The sequence below is a fragment of the Scardinius erythrophthalmus genome, assembly GCF_964197995.2.
Source record: "Scardinius erythrophthalmus genome assembly, chromosome: 7".
Lineage (NCBI taxonomy): Eukaryota > Metazoa > Chordata > Actinopteri > Cypriniformes > Leuciscidae > Scardinius > Scardinius erythrophthalmus.
Genome location: NC_138227.1, coordinates 17955147 through 17974603, shown reverse-complemented (window position 1 = coordinate 17974603; position 19457 = coordinate 17955147). Strand labels below are relative to the sequence as shown.

Below are 19457 nucleotides of genomic sequence, written 5' to 3'. Positions count from 1 at the left end.
TTTATTTAATAAACTTCAGCTAACGTGAACTATATGAACACTTATATCGTTATTAACTAACGTTAACAAAGATTAATAAATATGTATTGCTCGTTATCAATTTAGTTAATGCATTAACTAATGGCACCTTATGTTGTCCTTACTCAAAAAAAGAAACTCTCTAAAACAAGCCTTAATATCTATGCAGTTTTATCTTGCAAATTTGTTCATATTAAGGATGTTTAGATATCTTGACTCAAAAACAGGACAAAAATACTGATTAAGAGATTTGTTTGCAGTGTAGCTAAAGCTGTTTAATGTCACCAGCACTGCCTAGATCTGTGGACACATTCCCAAACTGCTTTCACTGTTCTGCATGTGGGTCCCAGCAAACAGCTGCTCACACCTGGCATTCAGACAATCACAGAACATGCTCAAGTTCAGGTTTCAGAAAGCGAGTCTACCCCACCCCCACAACACCACCTCTCTCGCTGTGTTACAACCATATGATTCACCCTGATTGCTCAAACACAGTCTGTATTACTTTCAGACTGATTTCCTTTTATGACCAGCACATACTCATGGCAAACTTATCTGATTGTTTGGGAATGTGGTTGATAATAACTATGAATGGTCAAGCTCATTATACGTTGTCATGCAGTGCATAAAGTCATATGGTCTGGTGGATCACATAACTTCAGAGGTTAGTCCCATAATAGAGAGTGTCAATCACTGTCTAGTGTCTACTAAGATGAGACTCATAGACAATAGTTTTCATTTTGAATGATTAGAAAATAAAAAGCTCTCATTAGTGGACTATTATTTCTCACATCTTCAGAGCAGCATCGTAATAAGACAAAAAAAAACTGAGATTGTTGCGTTAGATGTAGAAATATATAGCACTCATTTCTGACAAGTGAAGAAATATTTCCTGATGGAACCGGCCACATGTGGGCTGGAAAAAGAGCCCCACTGGCCAGTTTGTAAGGTAAACCTCTATATGTTTGCATTTGAGATCTGTGGAACAAGCTAGAAGCTACAGATTTAACCCTGGATGTTGACTTTTGAGACATAATTCATTTTCAGCAAATCTGTGAAATTCTACCATTTTTTGCAAGGTTAATTTAACAGTAAAAATCTGTGAAAATTTATTTACATTAGCGTTTGAAAGTTCGTGGTTGTATGATTTTGTTTTGAATTTTTCGATTTTTAAATTTGACATAAGTCTCTTATGCTCATGCACCAAAGTTGCATTTATTTGATCAAAATGCATTAAAAACAGTAATGCTGTGAAATATTTTTGCTATTTAACCTAACTGTGTTCTATTTTAATATATTTTAAAATTTAGTTTAACTGTAATTTTCAGCAGCCATTACTGCAGTCTTCAGTGTCACATGATCCTTCATAAATCACTCTGATATGCTGATTGTTGAAAAGAGTTGAAAGCGTTAGTGTATACAGTAGTTTATAAAAATGCATTATTTTATGCTTTTCTTTTATAAATGTTTTATCCCTGTTCATAATTTGAACTTCTGCGAACATTTCAGTGCATGATGAATGAAAAATTAATGTATAGACAATAAATTATCTAAGTATTTGTTCAACACACTCTAACTTTGCATTATTGATAACATGTCTATAGACAGATGGAAGATTTCTGTCACTTCCTTTTCTGAACCTGACCACACTAACTCTACTTAAAAACAAAGAACGAATTTTGAGGGTTTTTGAGGGCAGTCAATTTGAAAGGTTCAAGGGTTTAAGAGACAACAGGTTCCATCTGAAAGTCTTTCTTAAAGGGATAGTTCATGCATATTTAAATTGAACTCAAATTGAAAATGTAACATTAAAAAATGTTTTACTTTCATCTGTGGAAAATGAGAAGTTTAGCAGAATGTCCGAGCTGCTCTCTTCCATTCGAGTGGATGGTGATTGTGGCCTGTTAAGCTCCAAAAAAAGTCAAAAAGCATCACACCATTCTATATTGTACTATATTCCAAGTCTTCTGAAGCTATAAAATAGATTTGCGTGAGTAGTAGAATAACTAAGTTATTCAGTGAAAATAATCCTGCGTGACAGCCGTGGTTACCATTCACTTTCATTGTATGGAAAAGAGCAGACTGGACAAACTCAAGAAGACAGAAATTCATCCAGGTTTTGAAAGACTTGGGTCAGCAAATGATGAAAAAACTATTCCGAAGAGAATAACTTCACTTCCTGTCTGGAATTAGTCCAAAAATGATGCCCAGTTTAATTCATTCTCCAGAACATTTGCTGTACTTTGGGGACATGAGATGCATAATGGTTAGAGGAAACAGTATTGTGGTCTGAAGACAGAACTCTTTAATTTGCAAAAGTCGGTTGGGCCCATAGTCCTGCCCGCTGGGAACGCAGTAGGCCTGAATGCGGCTCTTGTTCTGGAGGTCTGGAGGCTGCGTCGAGACCTCAGAGGAACTGCACTCTGCTCAGCTCTGGCCATGTGCCACAGTCTAACTGCTTCTAACATTCTGCATCTCCTGGCTACTTTAACTCAATAAGAACAAATCATGTTGGACTATATTTTTCTAGATTTATAAAAGAATCTGAATGCTTATGTGCTATGGGAAAAATGAGTTTACAGCTGTTCGGTTTGCTAGACTTGACAATGAATAGGTCACAGTTCATGTGTCTGCACTGGTTTGCCATTTTAAATGGATCTAAGTTGTATTAATGGATCCCTTTACATCAGTAATGTTTGCAGATGTGGGATGAAGTTAAAAATGTCATGCCATTTAGATCGGTGGTTTGACACTTTGGGTGGCGTTGAGGCTGCAGGGCATGATACGTCATTGTAGTTGTACATCAGTTTGTTTGGAGTTCATTCAGAATATTTTGTTGGCAAGTAATATTTTAAAATGTATACTTAAGAAATCAAAATATTTTCAGGGCACAGCCGAATGATTTTAAACAGAACCGCAGTGCAGTTTTGGAGAACATCAGTTTGTCAGCATACAAATCCCAAGCCCAAACTATTTTTATGTTTGTAAATCATGTTCTGTTGAATCTGCTGTCTCTTGTGCAACTGAGAATCACTGTGAGCTTAGAGACAGATTTTAGCAGCCTTGGTTTAATGCTCAATATGAAGGCTTGTATGGCAGCAGTTAAGTAAACTGGCATTGTGATTGGCCTCATTTTTGTGGTCTTCTGAAACTTTTGAGCAATTATGTGTTCTTAAAATAGAGCCCTGGATCATCTTGTGCTGGAGATCGGGATGGAAATTATGAGTTGTGGATGTGGATGGCCAGAGGGTGATTGTCCTCTGAATGGAGGTATTGTCTTTCAATAGCTCTTAAAATGTGAAACACACACAACTGTATATTTAATTACTAGTAATCACATGGCAATTAATCTGTAATTAAAGCTCCCTTTCAACACCTAGAGAGCTGTCTTAAGAAACCTAATAAATGAACAAACTGGAATGCTCTACTCTGCACCACGCTACTAGCGCACCGCATGAGAGACTATATTTGCAATGGATTTGCAAATGACTTAAGAATGTTGCTAAGCTAACAGTAATGCCCTACTCCTACTGGTTTTGTTTTACAAGGGTACATGTAGTGATGTAATTTTACCACAGGACGTTTGTAATATTAAAGGACAATTCGCACGGGTTAAGAAATAAGAAATCTCAGTCAAACTAGCAGAAGTGGTAGTAACTACCAGTAACTCGATTTACGCACCGCTTGTCACCTCCCTGTCTCATGGGTGTATTATGTTGCTTCCTGATATCATGTGCGCAAACACACGCACACACACACACACCAGTTCTGACTGTACATTGACTGGAAGTGCATTAATAAAATAATAATAATAATAATAATAATAATAATAATAATAAATAAAACACACACACACACACACACACACACACACACACACACACACACACACACATATATCTGTGTGTGCAGTTTAGTCGATTTATATAGACAGGACTAAAATCACTGAGAAGCTCTGGTAATTATTAGCCCACCTCTCCATGTTAAACTAATCCAGTCCGAATAGGGTTGAAGATTCTCTGTTACTAAGTAAAAATCTGTAAGTAGGCCTATAAGCAAATTTGGATTCTTTGATACCTTAGCTTGTTGTTAGGTCATGAGATTATGTATTTAGACAGTCTAGTTTTGTTTCCTCTTTTAATTCTCAGACACACTAACTTTGGCCCAAGTGTTGGGGACATTTAGTTTTCAAAGCATACAAATGTTAATCCTGCAAGGAAAAGAAATGTTAGTTATGATTAATTAAAAAAAATCCTCCACACAGTGTATTTTGGGATTGGCTTCTTCTCATCACAAAGGATATGTGCAACATGCTAAAATGTGATCTCTGAGGAGGCAGTAGGTGAAACAGCATTTGTGTCTGAAACGCATCTATGGTTCCTTAAAATTCCTTCCTTTTTTTTTCTTTTTTTCTTGTTATGCAATTTTGTTTCTGTTGAATTCACTTTTTTGGGCTGTATTTTTAGTCTAGCTGCTGATTCAAGCTGTCGATGTGTGAAATTTGTTTGTTTTTTAATACATTTAGCATTTTTTACATTTTGAGAAAGGAATTTCATATTTCATATTAGACAATATAACCCCACCCCTTTTTCCTGCCCCCTTTAGGGCTGCAAATTAAGGAAGTAAAATTCAATAAATTCCATAACATGCAGTAAATTAAGAGTCTGATAATGCCATGTAACACATCTTCTGTTTTCTGCTCTATGTAAAGGCATGGAGAAAAGAGGTAAAGCATGCAGCAAGTTTTTCCTGTCACGTGATGTTTGACGTTTGAGGCCCTTTTTCAACGATTTAAGCATATGGTCTAAAGTGCAGGGTGCAAGTGAACTTAGGTCGTGTCCGAATCCACTTAACGACGGGAAAAATGGTTGGCGTGCCTGGCGCATGCATGGTCTAAAAGGGTTGTCCCTATTCTCTTAATGAGTAATGGTGTGTTGTTGTTATAACGTGCAATAAACCAATCAGAGTCTCATCTCCCATTCCCCTTAAAAACCAGTTGCGCTCGCACCATGGTGGATTGCTATTTACATGGCGGAATTTGCAAGCAGAAAGACTGAACGCTTCTCCATAGAGCAAACGTATCTGCTCGTGCGGGAGGTTAAAGTGTGCAAGCAGACCATCTACGGGACAAGCCGGATTCCAGTCATTCCACCATATCTTTATGTACACAATATTAATCTTTTACATTGTAATCCTTTTTATTTTAAAATATTTGGCATGTTCAAAGCAGTTTCTTCATCTAAGAACCAACACACATCATTGGTTGAGCCTTACGTTGACCGCTGTCAGATCGCTCAAACAAACGGAGCAGTGGTTTAGAGCCAGTGTTTACACTCTTCTGGGATATCAGCTGATGAATGGCTTACTTATAGTTGTTTTTCACCTTAAACTGCTGGAGAAAGTGTTTAACACACTTTAGCTTGAATGGCCAGAGCAGCTCTGACATCACCTTAAGACAGAAATTCTTTTGAAATCAGTTTTTATTTGATTATACAGAAGTCTTTTAGATAAACACATTAGTGAGATGTGGAGGAGGACAGCTGAGGAGGATTTCAGGCTCAAACACCTTCATAATGCTGACATGAGAAGCTAAGTTAAAGAGCTTGGCCATGTGATCTGATTTTAGAAAACAGGCCCCTGTCTGTCTCTGAAAGCAGACAAAATATATGTCAAAATTGTTGCTTGATATGCTGTGGTTTGCTGTTATGATGAGAAATCGGATCATATCAGTATATGGCAGAAAAACAGCAAGATTTTTCAGTCTGATAAAGTCACCCTGAGTCACATCTGTTTTTTCCCATGTTCAATTTTTAATAACCTATAAGTTGATTGAATTTTGTTTTTGTTTTTTTGCTGATATATGCATTTAAAATTGAGAGTCTTTCTCTTCCAGGAAAATGGACAAAAATATTAATGACTCATCCTGTATTACACATATTTTTGACAAATGAAATGCTCTTTAAAATGATGTCCTTCTGTCCAATATCTGCCACTGACTAGCATTAACACATAGCAAATCATGTTAACCAAAGCCTATATCTTTTTTTAATGGATGAGCTCTTTGATATATCCTGAAATGTTCTGTTTCATTGTAAATACGTCAACACACAGGATAGAAAACTGCATTCATAAAGTCATTTCATGGGCTCTTTACAGGCACAGTAGAGTAATTTATGAGGCTCCCAACCTTGTAACCTTTGTCATACAGACCCCTCCGTGTTCTCAGCTCAGGATTCATGACCTGAGAAATAGTTTTGTCATTGTGGATCCTGCATATATCCTGATTTGGTGCAGGCGTGCCTAATTTCCTTTAGAATGGTGCCTCCTTTCCTACTTGCAAGTGAAACGGACACTTGTGGGGTTAGTGGCTGATGACAGAGCGTGAATTGTGGAGCGTCTGGCTTGCGGGACAGAGGGTGCTCCATAATAGTCATCTTATCCCAGCCATCATATGGCCAGAGATGCCAGACATTCCTCAGAGACTTCCCTCACCGTTTTACTGCTCCCCCATAGAGTCTTGTGTCCCTCGTTCTTCGTTCTGGACCTTTGCCATAAGTGAAAGTTTTCTCCACCGCCACAAATCCCTCTAGATAGTTCTTGACATAACATATAAAATCCTTATCCACTGGCACCTTCCCACCTTTTTGCTGTAAACCAAAACCATTAACGTGTTTTCTGAAATTCACTGCTGGCTTAGATGGTCTTGCAACTTATTTCAATTCATTGTAACCTCTGCAAGTTTTAGATTCCGTAAAAAAGTTCTTAAAGAAATTAATACTTTTATTCAGCAACGCAATATTATACGGCAGCCATCTTTCTGGGTGGGCAAATGCCTCTCTGGCCATTGTGTGGTCTCACCCCTGCTCATGTTACCCCATTTGTTAGATCAAAGCAGGTGAAATGTCTTACAGTCTTTTTGTGGCGGTGCTGTAAATTTGGCTTTATGGCGTCAGTAGCTTAATGCCATTGTTTTAATTGATACTGTAGTTTAAAGAAAGATTATCTTACCATCATAATATTAAATATGCTGCAAATGTGCTGTCAATACAATGTGCACTTTTTAAGATAAAAACGTCTTGTTTTTCAGTTCAAACACCGCATACAAGCCTGTTTGTGATTGTGGACTTCCTTCCATCTTCTTGTAGCCCCCGGGACCTTTTACAGTCTTGCAGGGGATCCATTTGCATCCATGTAGTGAAGCACTGGCTCGGGCTTTGAAGCCCTTCAGCTATTAGCTAGTGAACAGGGATAGATGTTCCTCAGGGAGCTGATGTTGACAAGGAAAAGCGGATTCTTCTCATCCTTCATTTATGCAACTTAATAATTTATGGTGTTTCCTGAAACACCAATATCTGCTGATCACAAACATCTAAGAAGCTTTTTACGGTCTGTATGACCGTCTCCTCTTCAGGCAGACACAACAGCTCAGTCTTGAGCCAACAGAAATGTGCTGTTCGCTTGGCATGAACACTCAAATGTAAATGTGAAAAACTTGAAGTGGAATCATTGTCTGTTTCAGAGAATGATGTCATGATCACCTCCAATTTGAGAGCTTTTTAAAGGGACAAACTACCAATTTGACATTGGCTTGGCAAGAGCTCATAGTTATTCTTATATTATTGCATTGCTGCATTACGGTAGGCCACCAATACTTGACTCTCCAGTCTCCAATATTAAACTGAGGTTTCTGTGTTTAAACAAATGTGGGTCCAATATGTCCACTTGGGACATACACAAATATCTTTGAAAGCATTTGGCCATTTCCTCAACTATGGGCACTTTTGGCCCTGTAGACTTTTAGAAAATAAACTTTGTTAAAACGCTTTTCACTAGTTTACTTAATGTGCCCATTCGCAGGAAGTATTTTTTTCTAAAAGTAATAAAAATTCCCACCACATCTCAAATTATGTCAGCATTATGTGGTGGAAATGAAGGCGACTGAAACATTCTTTTGTACGATGTATGACATCATAGCATCTATTCTAAATACACCTAATTAATATTGTCACACTTTTTTTTATTTTCATAGTTTTGATCAAAATCAAACCCTGGGACATTTGTTGTCTGTTTCTGTTTCAAAGCACCTCACTAGGATCTAAGTTTTGCAAGTTTTCTCCCAGACTGTCCAGTCCTCTCATCTTCTGTTTAGATCATTCTGGCCTTCAGAATATGAGACTTCCACTTTTTCTGTCATCACAACATTCCATTTCTGGAGATTAAAAGATGTTTAACCTAACAAACATTTCTTTTTTATCTATTTTATTTTCTGTCCCGCATACTTGTGTCACAAGGTAAATGCCGGTCTTTTGGCACGCTGGGAAGCTTGTGAAGCCAATTTCCAGTACACCAAAAAAGGAATGGGCTGCTCTCTGGTGCTCCATCACGTCGGGATACCGGCTATCTTTAGAGCTTTAGATCATCTGCTCAACCAATGAGAGATCTCTATCGCATATCCCATTCTTCTCAGGGCAAGTCATCACAATCAATGCAGCATAAATAATGTCCTGCTGCTTGTTCCCATAGCCCAGAAATCAGCAGCTATTTTTGCTTTCCCCAAGCATGCAGTGAGCATGGTTCGTCCGAGACGTGGGAAAAAAGGACGGAGGGGAAGTGGAGGTTCATGGGAGGATGCTTGGGGAAAAGTCCACAGAGATCATTGCTAATTCACTCCAGAGACGAAGTCCATTTGTTATGATTGTTGAGTTTTGTGTGCTTGTGTGTTTGTGAGCTCAGACAGATGCTTTTTGTAAACCAATCAAGACTAACATTTTTAAGTGCACCGTTTATTCTTATAAATCTTGAAGGTTGTCGCGGGGGGCGACAGGCTGACGTTCAGTGTTGTGGGTTGCTGGTGTGCGTGTGACACTGGGAGTGTGAGACGGAGTTTAACAGCTGCTTTTGTGTGTTATCTCTCCACTTGAGAGTAATAATAAAACACTCAGACAGCGGTTATAGTACGGTATGCTTTTCCAAGGTCACATCAGCTCCAGCTTAGTCACTGTAAGATTTTGGGCTTATAAATAGTGATTATGTTCTCATTACTTTAATCTCACCATAAACTGCTTTAAAGATCTTGCGATAACATAAAAAGCTTTGTATCGCATTTGGCTCAGGCTGCTCTTCTTAAGGCTTTCCAACACTCTGTCCATGTCATTTAGCAGCCCAGGCTGAAGTACAGGAACTTCACTCTACACCCATTAAAGCCTTTTAAAAAGAAACTCTGAACCTCAGGTCAAGGCAATAATTAGCTGGGAAGCATAGAAGTGCCTGCCGTTTGTGCTTTAATAGGAAGTACTCTTCTTCAGAGCACACCTGTCTCTTTACTCTGATGTTTGACTGACAGCATGCGGAGGTCTATATATACACCAACAACCTGACATTCATGCTCATAATAAAAAGTTGCTAGATTGCTTTTATGGCTTGTCCTAAAGAAAAGCTCACCTTTGTGCATCTCAAATTAACATTGAAAACGGTATGCTAAAAGTGGATGGTTTATTCTTTTCTATGCTTTTTTGGCTTATATTACCAGATTTTTCTGAAAAGTTGCCACATAAATCAAAAAGTTAAGTAATAGTGCATTTAAGGCAATATATTTAACTAAATAATAATAATAACATTTTAATTAATAAAAAATATGAAAGTAAAAATAGCCTACATGTTGCACAGCTCTTTTTTGTTATTTTGTTATATTAAACATTAATAATAATTTAAACAAACTCTACTTAACCCTGGCCCTACTTAATTAATGTGAAATGTTTCTTAAATCATCAACATAAATACAGTTTTTTTATTGTGATTGTTAATCAGTGTAATATATTGCTATACTCAAAAAAAAAAAAAAATGTCAAGCCTTTTTCAAGATTTACAAATTTCAATTTATAGTAAAATTCCAACAAATTCAATTGAATAATCCTTACATATTTTGAATTAAGAATTTTAAATGAGTAAAAGAAACTAGCGCTTAATAAAATATTTTGTACAAATCTTAAACTTTGTACTCATTTAAAATTAAAATAATATGAATATGTAAGAATTATTCAATTCAATCTGATCAAATTTTACTATTATTTTAAATGCGTAAATCTTGGGGGGAAAAAAGGCTTTTTTGTGTATAATTGCATCCGCCTACTTTGAAGTGCTGTAATTTTAGTAAAGAATGTCTGTCTTTGGTCCATTGCATGCAACCTCGCTGGCATGATAGGAGAACTTTTCATAGTGCCAAACACACCTGATATGGTACTGTTATACTTAGATGTGATAGGACATGTCAACCAAAGCTTGTATTTGCCTCATGAAGTGATGCACAAGGAAATATCCTCTATTAAGCAGGCTTGCTGTCGCCAAGCACAGTCATTCTCCTGTCTGTTGTCCCATAACACAAGTCATCTCCCTTGGCAGCAGGTTCTCAACTAGCACAAGATAATCTACATGGCCAAATAAACAACCCTAATAAAACAACTTGTGCAGCATTAGGTAATAAACAAACATCTGCGTAATTTGTGAAGAAAACGAAATTCATCAGAGGAAGTGGTAGCTTATACAGCAGAGCTGCTGTAGGCCGTCGGTGTTTGTTTATGCTGTAATTCTGTGGAACGTCCTATAAATAAAGCATGCGGTGATTGATATAGTGGCTCCAGCACTTTGCTTCACTATGCAGCTGTAGAAGTTTTTGTATGCTCAATAATAAAAGGAGCACAACATATATCTGAAATCCACAGTTTAAAGACAGTTTAAAAACAGGTGCTTTATCCATTAACAATGACTATTTATAGGATCCTACATATGGCTGTACTGAAGCAGAGGGTTGCGTTGATCATTCCAGAATCATGGAATCTGGAGAAAGGAGTCAAACTCCCATTAATGAGGGATTTTTTTTGTTAATAATTGAATGTTTAGGAAGAAATCACCCCGTTTTTTTCCCTTTTCGAGGCCCAGTTGTGCTTGGCCTCAAAGGCTGTCAGGGATTTCTATAAGCTCATTATGAGCAGCTCAGACTAGAATATGGCATGATTCAGTGTATAGTGTGCTTCTCATACATGCTGGACTGTTGAATTTTCACAAAGGTCAGATGAGTTCAAAGATCCCATATAGCACTTGAGTATCATGCACAAAAGATATTCATACTGTATATCAATACTATTGTATGGATTTTTTCTGATATTCTTGTCACATGACCAGATACACAAATTAATTAAAGAAATCTTAAAAGTACACTATGTAACTTAGTTTGGTTCCTATAGCGGTTAAAAAACAAAACTGCATGTATTTTGTGGTTTTGTTTGTGCTTTGTCTCTGCGACCGTGCCGATGAATATAGTTATATCTACTGCTCATAAAACAACATATACTACTAGGCTTAAGAGATATATCCGGTTTAGATGGAAAGAGGTTACTGTAGCTATACACTTTAATAGACATGGTACTTGAAAATAAATTTCAGCACAGTACTACAACAAACATAATGAACTGACCCTTCACAATAGATAATTCTTTACAATGAACTCTGTTAGAGAGCTAAATACTGTAATTTATCTGTTAAAATAAAATAGCTTTCTCACCTGATGAGTAATAATAAAAGTCATCTCCGTGTCGCTTTTACAACCATCAGTTTTCACCATCTCCAAGAAGCCAAGTCAGTGTTGATTCTTGTTTTATTACGAGCTCTGTTACCTTCTCTTTTTTGCCAGCAGACTCTCCTCTGTTCTGTGTTTTTTAAATGGGTGATTGATGGGCGAGGTTGGAGATTTAGTGTGCTTCAAAATTCGTTTCGCGTACCTACCCCGAAGTGACAAAATAAACTAAAATTCTGTATCAAATTTTATAAGGAAAGACCAGTACTTTGTTTAGGCTTGGTTTGTAGGGAATTACAAACCTGTGCACATATTCAAACACACATAACTATACCAATTCTTAATGCGCAATGTGACCGCCATCAGCGTGTATCACAGGTTCGCGTTTAAAGTCTGTGAGAGAATGGTGTCGTCTTAGCGGCCCCTAATTTAATAACAAATGATCGTTGCAACGGAAGCGAATCAATCAAAACTAACTTTAGCTGGAAAATAACTTTATTAAAGAACCAATCTACATTGAAACAATCTACATTGTTAAAAGCGCTATATAAATGAAGATGACTTGACTTGACTTCATGTCAACCTTTTTCGCTCATTGTGACAACTAACTTATGTCACTCCCACTCCATATACATGCATCAAAGTAGCCGGAGCAACTTTTCTCTTTTTACGGATATGACGAGACAAGCACGGGCGAGTGACGTATGCCACGAAAACCAACCCGTTAGAGGAGACTGTGAAGAATCTCAGGCCCCTCGGCTTTTTTCAGCAGGTCATTGAGATTTTGTTGAAAAGATTGCCAACTCAGGGGAACAAAGAGCTGAGAAAATCGGTTTTTTTTTTCTACAACGTGCATAAGCAATGTTTTTATCACTTCTTCTGCTCCTTTTTTGCCTTTTTCAGAAGATGTGTACTAGCGCCCCTACAGTTTAACAGTGATAACACGGTAACCCGGAAAATTCCATAAATGGCAGTGGAAGCGTTGTCTCATAAATGACAGAAAACTCTGTCAGTGGCGGGTAAAGAGTTAATTATGAACAAAAAAAAGTTAAATAGTGTACCTTTAAAAAATAAGGGATGCACTGATAATGAAATTCTGGCCCAATATATATATATATATATATATATATATATATATATATATATATATATATATATATATATTTTTTTATGTCCGATATTAAAATTTTACATTATTTCTGTGAACTTAGAAAGTGAATCTAGGCAAATTTGCTTAAGATTACTTTTATCGGTGCAATTAAATTATTAGGGTTTTTAATGATTTACGTTATGTGAGCATTAGATGATGGCAAAGGCTGAATGGAAAAATAAAGGAAATGTATGCACAATTAAATATACAATATTGACTGATTTAAAAATAAATAAAAAATCAGTTAATAACTCGTATAGTACCAAAATATTGTGGATCCCTATTAGAAATTGAGACTTCCTTGTGTATTAGTGTATCTACATGTAAATGTACATGTATGTTATTATGCTAAAAAAGAAAAAAAATCATTCTTTACGCTGAGACTGCCTCTATTTCTCTTCCAACAGTCACTGGATGTGCTATTTTTGTTGTCAACTTGTATAAAGGTAAAGAGGCAGAACAGCTGCTATTGGGCTCATCTGGGACTACATGTCTCACAACTTTGCTGGGAAACCTTTAGTTGTGTCTTCCTGCAGTCTTTTGTTTGAAACCCAGGCAAAAACCTCTGCTTCATTGTTCTTTTGTCATACTGTTTGCCCAGTACTGGTGTTCTGAAAGGAGAACTTTTATTAATATTGACTCAACTGATCACACAAAACAACCCATCAGTTACAGTTATCTGCACTCCAGACTGTGGAGACATCAGGCTGTCAACAGTGGCTCACGGGCACATTATAATGTCTCTCTTCCTTTTTTGGTCATTCTTTTTTGTCTGAGAGCTTTTCTATGCCTAAAAAGAGTGGCATGTTTAATCAGTCAAACTACTAAGTGTGTCTAAATCTCTTAACTATAATTGAAGCTTGTTATGTTCTTTTCTGCATGGTTGCTGTCGTGGCATCTTGGCAGACTCATTTATCTGCAGATCGGTTTTAGCTTGGCAAGATATTGGAGTACACTGTTATTCTTTCTTATGTTTCATTTTATCTCTGTAATCTGTACGGTTGTATCAAGGGAAATGCCAGTCATTATGACGCCCAGTTCTGGGTGTTTATGCTTATAGATGATTACAGATTTATTCTATTCTTAACTTAAGAAAGGCAGATCTTGACATTTTTTGAATATACAATACCATTTAAAAGTTTGGGCTCTGAAAGAATTTGTTTTTGAAAGAAACTTCTTATACTCACCAAGGCTACATTCATTTGATGAAAAATACAATAAACACCAATATTGTAAACAATTTTTTCTATTTCAATGTTTTTTTTTTTTAAATACCTGAGACAGCAAAGCTGACTTTTCAGCATCATTACTCCAGTCTTCAGTCACATGATCCTTCAGAAATAATTCTAATATGCTGATTTGCTGCTCAAGAAACATTTCATATTATTATCAATGCTGAATACAATTTTTAAAACTGCTACATATTTTTGTGGAATCTGTTTTACTTTTTTTTCAGGATGATGAATAGAAGTTCAAAAGAACAGCACTTATTTTAAATGGATATCTTTTGTAATTTAATAAATGTCTACTGTCATACTTTACCATAAACGTTTGAGGTCTGTAAGATTTATAATGTACATACATACGTTAATATTGCAATGTGCAAAACAGCATGCATGCTGTTGTGAGACAGCACAACGTTAGCATGCTAACTAAACCAAGAGCAGCACCAATATAAATATAAAAATATCAAGGATTTAATTCAGTTTGTTTGAAAAGTAAGAGCATTTGTTTCATCACCACATTACTCTTCAGAAACTTCAGAAACATGGCATTATAGATACTTTGGTCCTCCCTTTTGTACTCCATGAACAAGGTGAATGTTTGATATCCACAACAAAGATCGTCGGTCTTGCGCTAATGTCGCTAATGCACAGGAAATGCCTTTGTTGGGAGAAACTAATCAGATTTCTGTAATGTGAAAGCATCCTTCATACTCAATTATCCCCCTGTAGTGCCCACAGGTCCACATAGAGGCCAGAAAGGCCATTTACAATATATTTGAAAGGTTATCGAAGAACATTTGCAAAAATCAATTGGAAATGCAAGTCTAGATTATTCACCTTCACTGTGAGGTGAGTTAGCAAACCTATTTCCTCACAGAACAAACAAGCAGCATGCCAGAATAACTAGAAGATGGGTTTTTTTTTGGTCTTGTAGTGATCATGTTTTTGAGGATGAATAATTTCAGCCTCCTCATGATTCAGAAAGCTTTAAGATGCTTTAAGGGAGAGAACGGCTCATTTCTGGCAAACAGTAGGTCACTTATTCTCTAGATAAATCGAGTCTTTCTTCCTCCTGAGGCTTGACATGCGGGAATGCTACACATTAATCTGTACATGGGTGGGCTCAGTAAATTCCACTCATAATATCTTCTCCCTCAACTGCTTTGCTCCCACTAGATCGGACATTTGACATGGGAACATGGGTGGCGTGGTCCAATCAGAAGTGGTCTTCCCCATGGCCCATTTCCTGTTAAGGAGTCACTACATTCAAATGAAAGGGGCTTAGGGATTAGGGATCACAAAAAATGTCCAACAAATAGACTTTGAGCCTCATCATTTTGTGGATTTAACTTTTCTTTGACAGTACAAAGTTTAGGCCTATTGACAAATCGGTGTGTTTTGATGTTTTTTTTATTTTTTTTATTAGTATGGGCCGCAGTGAATGTGAGCACGGAAGACAGGGTGGATGTATATTTAAAAGACCAGGCCCAGATCCCCTGTGTGTACACTCTGAAGGAACCAGCAATGATGATAGTCTGGTTTACGGTGAGAAACAGGCATATTCACATTTTACAATAACTTTTGTTTTACAATTACCACCCCAAAAAATCTGAGTATCTTAGTTTCTTATTCTTGTTATTGTAATGCAGTAACTCAGTACAATTACTCATGCAATGTATACTTATATTGTTGTTTACAAATTGTTTTTCATAATAGTATGAAATATTTACAATAAATAGAAAAACAATTAATGAAGAATATTTCCAAAAAAGTAAATTGAGAATGATCTTTTTCATTGAGAATGAGATATTATATTTCTGCGTATCTTTTGATTTTAGGTTGAAAAATGATATATATATATTTTGCAATTTTTTTCCACCCAAATAACCTCAATAGAAAATACAAACAAATCCATAGACCTACAATAAATGTGGAAATCTGAACATCACTATTTTTGACTTTGTACAGAAATTGCCAGGCAAGGACCAAAGCAGGATGAGAATCTACTACTATGATAATCAGACTGAGATCATTGAAGAGGGCAGTGATTATTCCGGGAGGATTCAAGTCAATCACTCTCATGACGCTCAGAGTGGTGTCGGAAGCGCCGTTCTGACCATTGACACGGTGGAACTGAGTGACCAGAGGGAGTTCATCTGCATGGTGCACAATGTGTTGAAAGACAGTGGTGAAGGACACACTCGTCTCCAAGTTTTCAGTAAGACAAAACAGGCTTGTCCCTTGTAGAAGAGCCTGGCCAGGCTGAGGGATCACCATCATATGCTGCTTGACCTATTTTTACCTTTATCCTAACACTAAACCGCTCTCTCTCTTTAAGACTCGCCATCTCTGCCTGTGGTTGAACTTACACACACAGGGATTTCTGTTACTGAAGAGAAGCCATCAAAGGTAGAGCTCAACACAACCGCTTGTTTTTGAACATTTTCATGAACTTTACATAATTGTGGTATTTTTACTCAGGTTGCAAATTGTAAAGTTGACGACGGGTATCCTAGACCCAACATCACATGGTACAGGGACAGATTCCCTCTCCAACCCTCAGATGGTGGTAAATACAGGGTCATTCAGTCAACATTCTACAAAACAAAATGTGATTTTATTTGGCAATGACAAAACCCATCTGCATCCCCTTTAGAGATAGACATCAAGGAGTATGTGACAGTCAAAACTAGTCGCCTAGTTGCAGTTGAGAGTCAACTTTTCATGAAGGTCACAAGGGAAGATGAAGATGCCATTTTCTACTGTGAGGTCCAATACTTTGTCCCTGGTGCATCAAAAATGGCAGAGTCCAATCAAACCAAAATCACAGTTTTTTGTAAGTCATCATCTTTTTAGCCTATAATAACTTTTAAGAGCTAGTTCTAACAAAAAATTAAATAGTCATCATTTACTCATCCTCATGTCATTCCAAACCTGTATTACTTTCTTTCTCCTGTGGATTGACAGCAGAATTTTTTTTTTCTGTGGATAGTGCTCTGTGCTGCCATCTATTGAATCTACCAAGCACAATGCACAGTGTCTTACTATTTCATTTAATCATTTCAGACCCTACAACAGAGGTAACACTCACCAGAAATCTACCCGACGGGCTTATAAAAGAAGGCGACACCGTGGAGATCCAGTGTGAGGGAAATGGAAAACCTCAGCCCATTTTAACTTTCACTTTCAAAAATGAAGAGGTAATATAAAATCAAGATGTACATGTTATGTCTGTCATACATATGTCTGCCTAACTGAATACATGAAGTGTACAAACTTCGGCTAACATTCTAGCAAAGCTCTCTTAGGGTCACAAACAAATATTCTTCCACTGACGTTAATAGAATGATCGTTCAAACTTATCTGGTCTTTAAAGTCCCTGTGAACCGGAAGTTGCAAACGACTTTTCTCCAGTGTTATGACGTATTTCCCAGTGAAACGGAATATTGAACAGAGGGCAGGGTTTTACTCTAGCGCTCCTCCTCTCCATCTCTGCTCATAGCAGACTAACGGTTTAAAGGGAGTGGTTAAGCGTTGCCCAAACCAATTCCTCAAACCTACGTCATCGGAGAAGGTCCTCCAATGCAGAGGGGAGGGGCATTTTCAGATTTTGATTAAAGATTACCATGGTAAAAAAATTTTTTTTTTAATATTTTCTTGCACGGATTAATTGTTCACCACAAGACTAGTAATATGCGCTAACAAAGTAAATAGGGTCAATTTTGATTTCATGGGGACTTTAATAATGTTCTCAAAACGTTATTCTTACATTGTTTGTTGGATTTTTTTCTGAAATGTTTTAGTTGGACGTTCGTCTAACGGTTTTTAAATGTTACTACATCTTCAAAAAAGGATTTTATAAAGGTCCAGAGAACATTCAGAAATGTTTTCATAACTTAATGGGAACATTAGCAAAATGTTCCCAGACAGGGGCGTAACTTTGTTTTAAAAAGTGGGTGGGGCGTTGCTAACACAAAGCTAAATCATAAATCAGAGGTATGTACAATAACATTACGATGTCCAGCAATTGATTTAAATAGTACATTGGGTTAAATTAGTTGTTTAATGAGGTCTAATATATGTTGTTAGTGGTGAGATTTATTTATTTTCACGTGAATAAATTCAAAGATCAACAAATGATCTAAATGAATGCTCTGCTAGTTAACTGGAGATGTTTTATTTATTTGTATTGGTACATTCGTGCCGCGAGATGTTTCAAAAGTGGTGGGGACATGTCCCACCCGTCCCACCCGCAAATTACGCCTATGTTCCCAGAACATATTTTTGTTGGCTGGGATATGGACATTACTTTGACAATCTCGGGCTGATAACAGAATACTTCCTGATTGTAATGTTGAAACATGCATTTTCTGTGAAGCTGCTTTGAAACTAAATGTATTGTGAAAAGCGCCAAACAAATTAACTTAAATGTCAGCTGTTCTGAAATCTGTGTCAACCATGTGAAAATATTCATTTGATCACAGTACATTGCGGTTTTAATTATTTTCTCTTGTCAATTTCAGATAGAGGTTGAAGAGAATGGAATACTGATTCTGGAAAACGTCAGTCGATCAGACATCGGGACGTATAAGTGCCAGTCATTAGACTTTGACACAGACTTTGAAGTTGAGGACTCCATCAATATCACAGTACACTGTAAGAGCACATTCCTCAGCAGTTCCTGCGCTATGGCAGATTTTGGTGAGATTATGTCTGCTTTTCTCTCCATGGTGAGCAACACTTTTTTTGTCTTTTTTAGATCTGGATCATATTGTGGTGACACCAGAGGAGACAGTTCTGCACCAGATGCAAGATCTCACCTTAACCTGCAACGCCTTGTCTTCTTTACCCACAAACACAACATGGCATAAGGTACAACAATAAGATGGACTCAAAAACAATCACATGAATGATCTCATTTATCTATTTTAGGATGCTGGAAATACACTACCATTCAAATGTTTGGAGTCAGTAAGAATCTTTCTCTAATACTCCCCAAGGCTGCATTTATTTGATCAAAAATAGTAATATTGTGAAATACTATTACAATTTAAAAAACTTTTCTATTGTAATGTTTTTACGGCAAAGACGTTACTCCAGTCTTCACATGTTAACATGATCCTTCAGAAATCATTCTGATATGCAGATTTGGTGATCAAGAAACATTTCTTTATAAATGTTTAAAAAAGTCGTGCTGCTTGATATTTTTGAAGAAACCGTGATAATTTTTTTCCATGATTCTTTGATGAATAAATAAGGACAGTTCAAAAGAACAGCATTTATCTAGAATGGAATTATTTTGTAACAATATAAAAAACTTTACTGCCACTTTTGATCAATTTAGTGCATCATTGAATAAAAGTAATTTTTTTTTTTTTTAAATACTGACCCCAAACTTTTAAAATTGTAGACTACTAAGATTATTACACCGAGACTCAAATCAAGAGTTTTAAAACCCAGACTTTAAATAATAAGACTCAATTTTAAACCAAGA

The 19457-nt window shown here is 36.7% G+C and overlaps 1 protein-coding gene across 1 annotated transcript in view; it reads left to right on the top strand.

Annotated features, from left to right (window-relative positions):
- The window catches only part of mcamb (melanoma cell adhesion molecule b), a 41761-nt gene that overhangs the window by 7254 nt on the left and 15050 nt on the right, over positions 1-19457 (top strand). The window contains exons 2-9 of the mRNA XM_081370097.1: positions 15390-15508; positions 15932-16181; positions 16302-16372; positions 16445-16532; positions 16620-16799; positions 17030-17163; positions 18487-18619; positions 18723-18835. Coding sequence (XP_081226223.1) covers positions 15390-15508; positions 15932-16181; positions 16302-16372; positions 16445-16532; positions 16620-16799; positions 17030-17163; positions 18487-18619; positions 18723-18835 — 1088 coding nt within the window. The remainder of the gene's footprint in view (positions 1-15389; positions 15509-15931; positions 16182-16301; positions 16373-16444; positions 16533-16619; positions 16800-17029; positions 17164-18486; positions 18620-18722; positions 18836-19457) is intronic.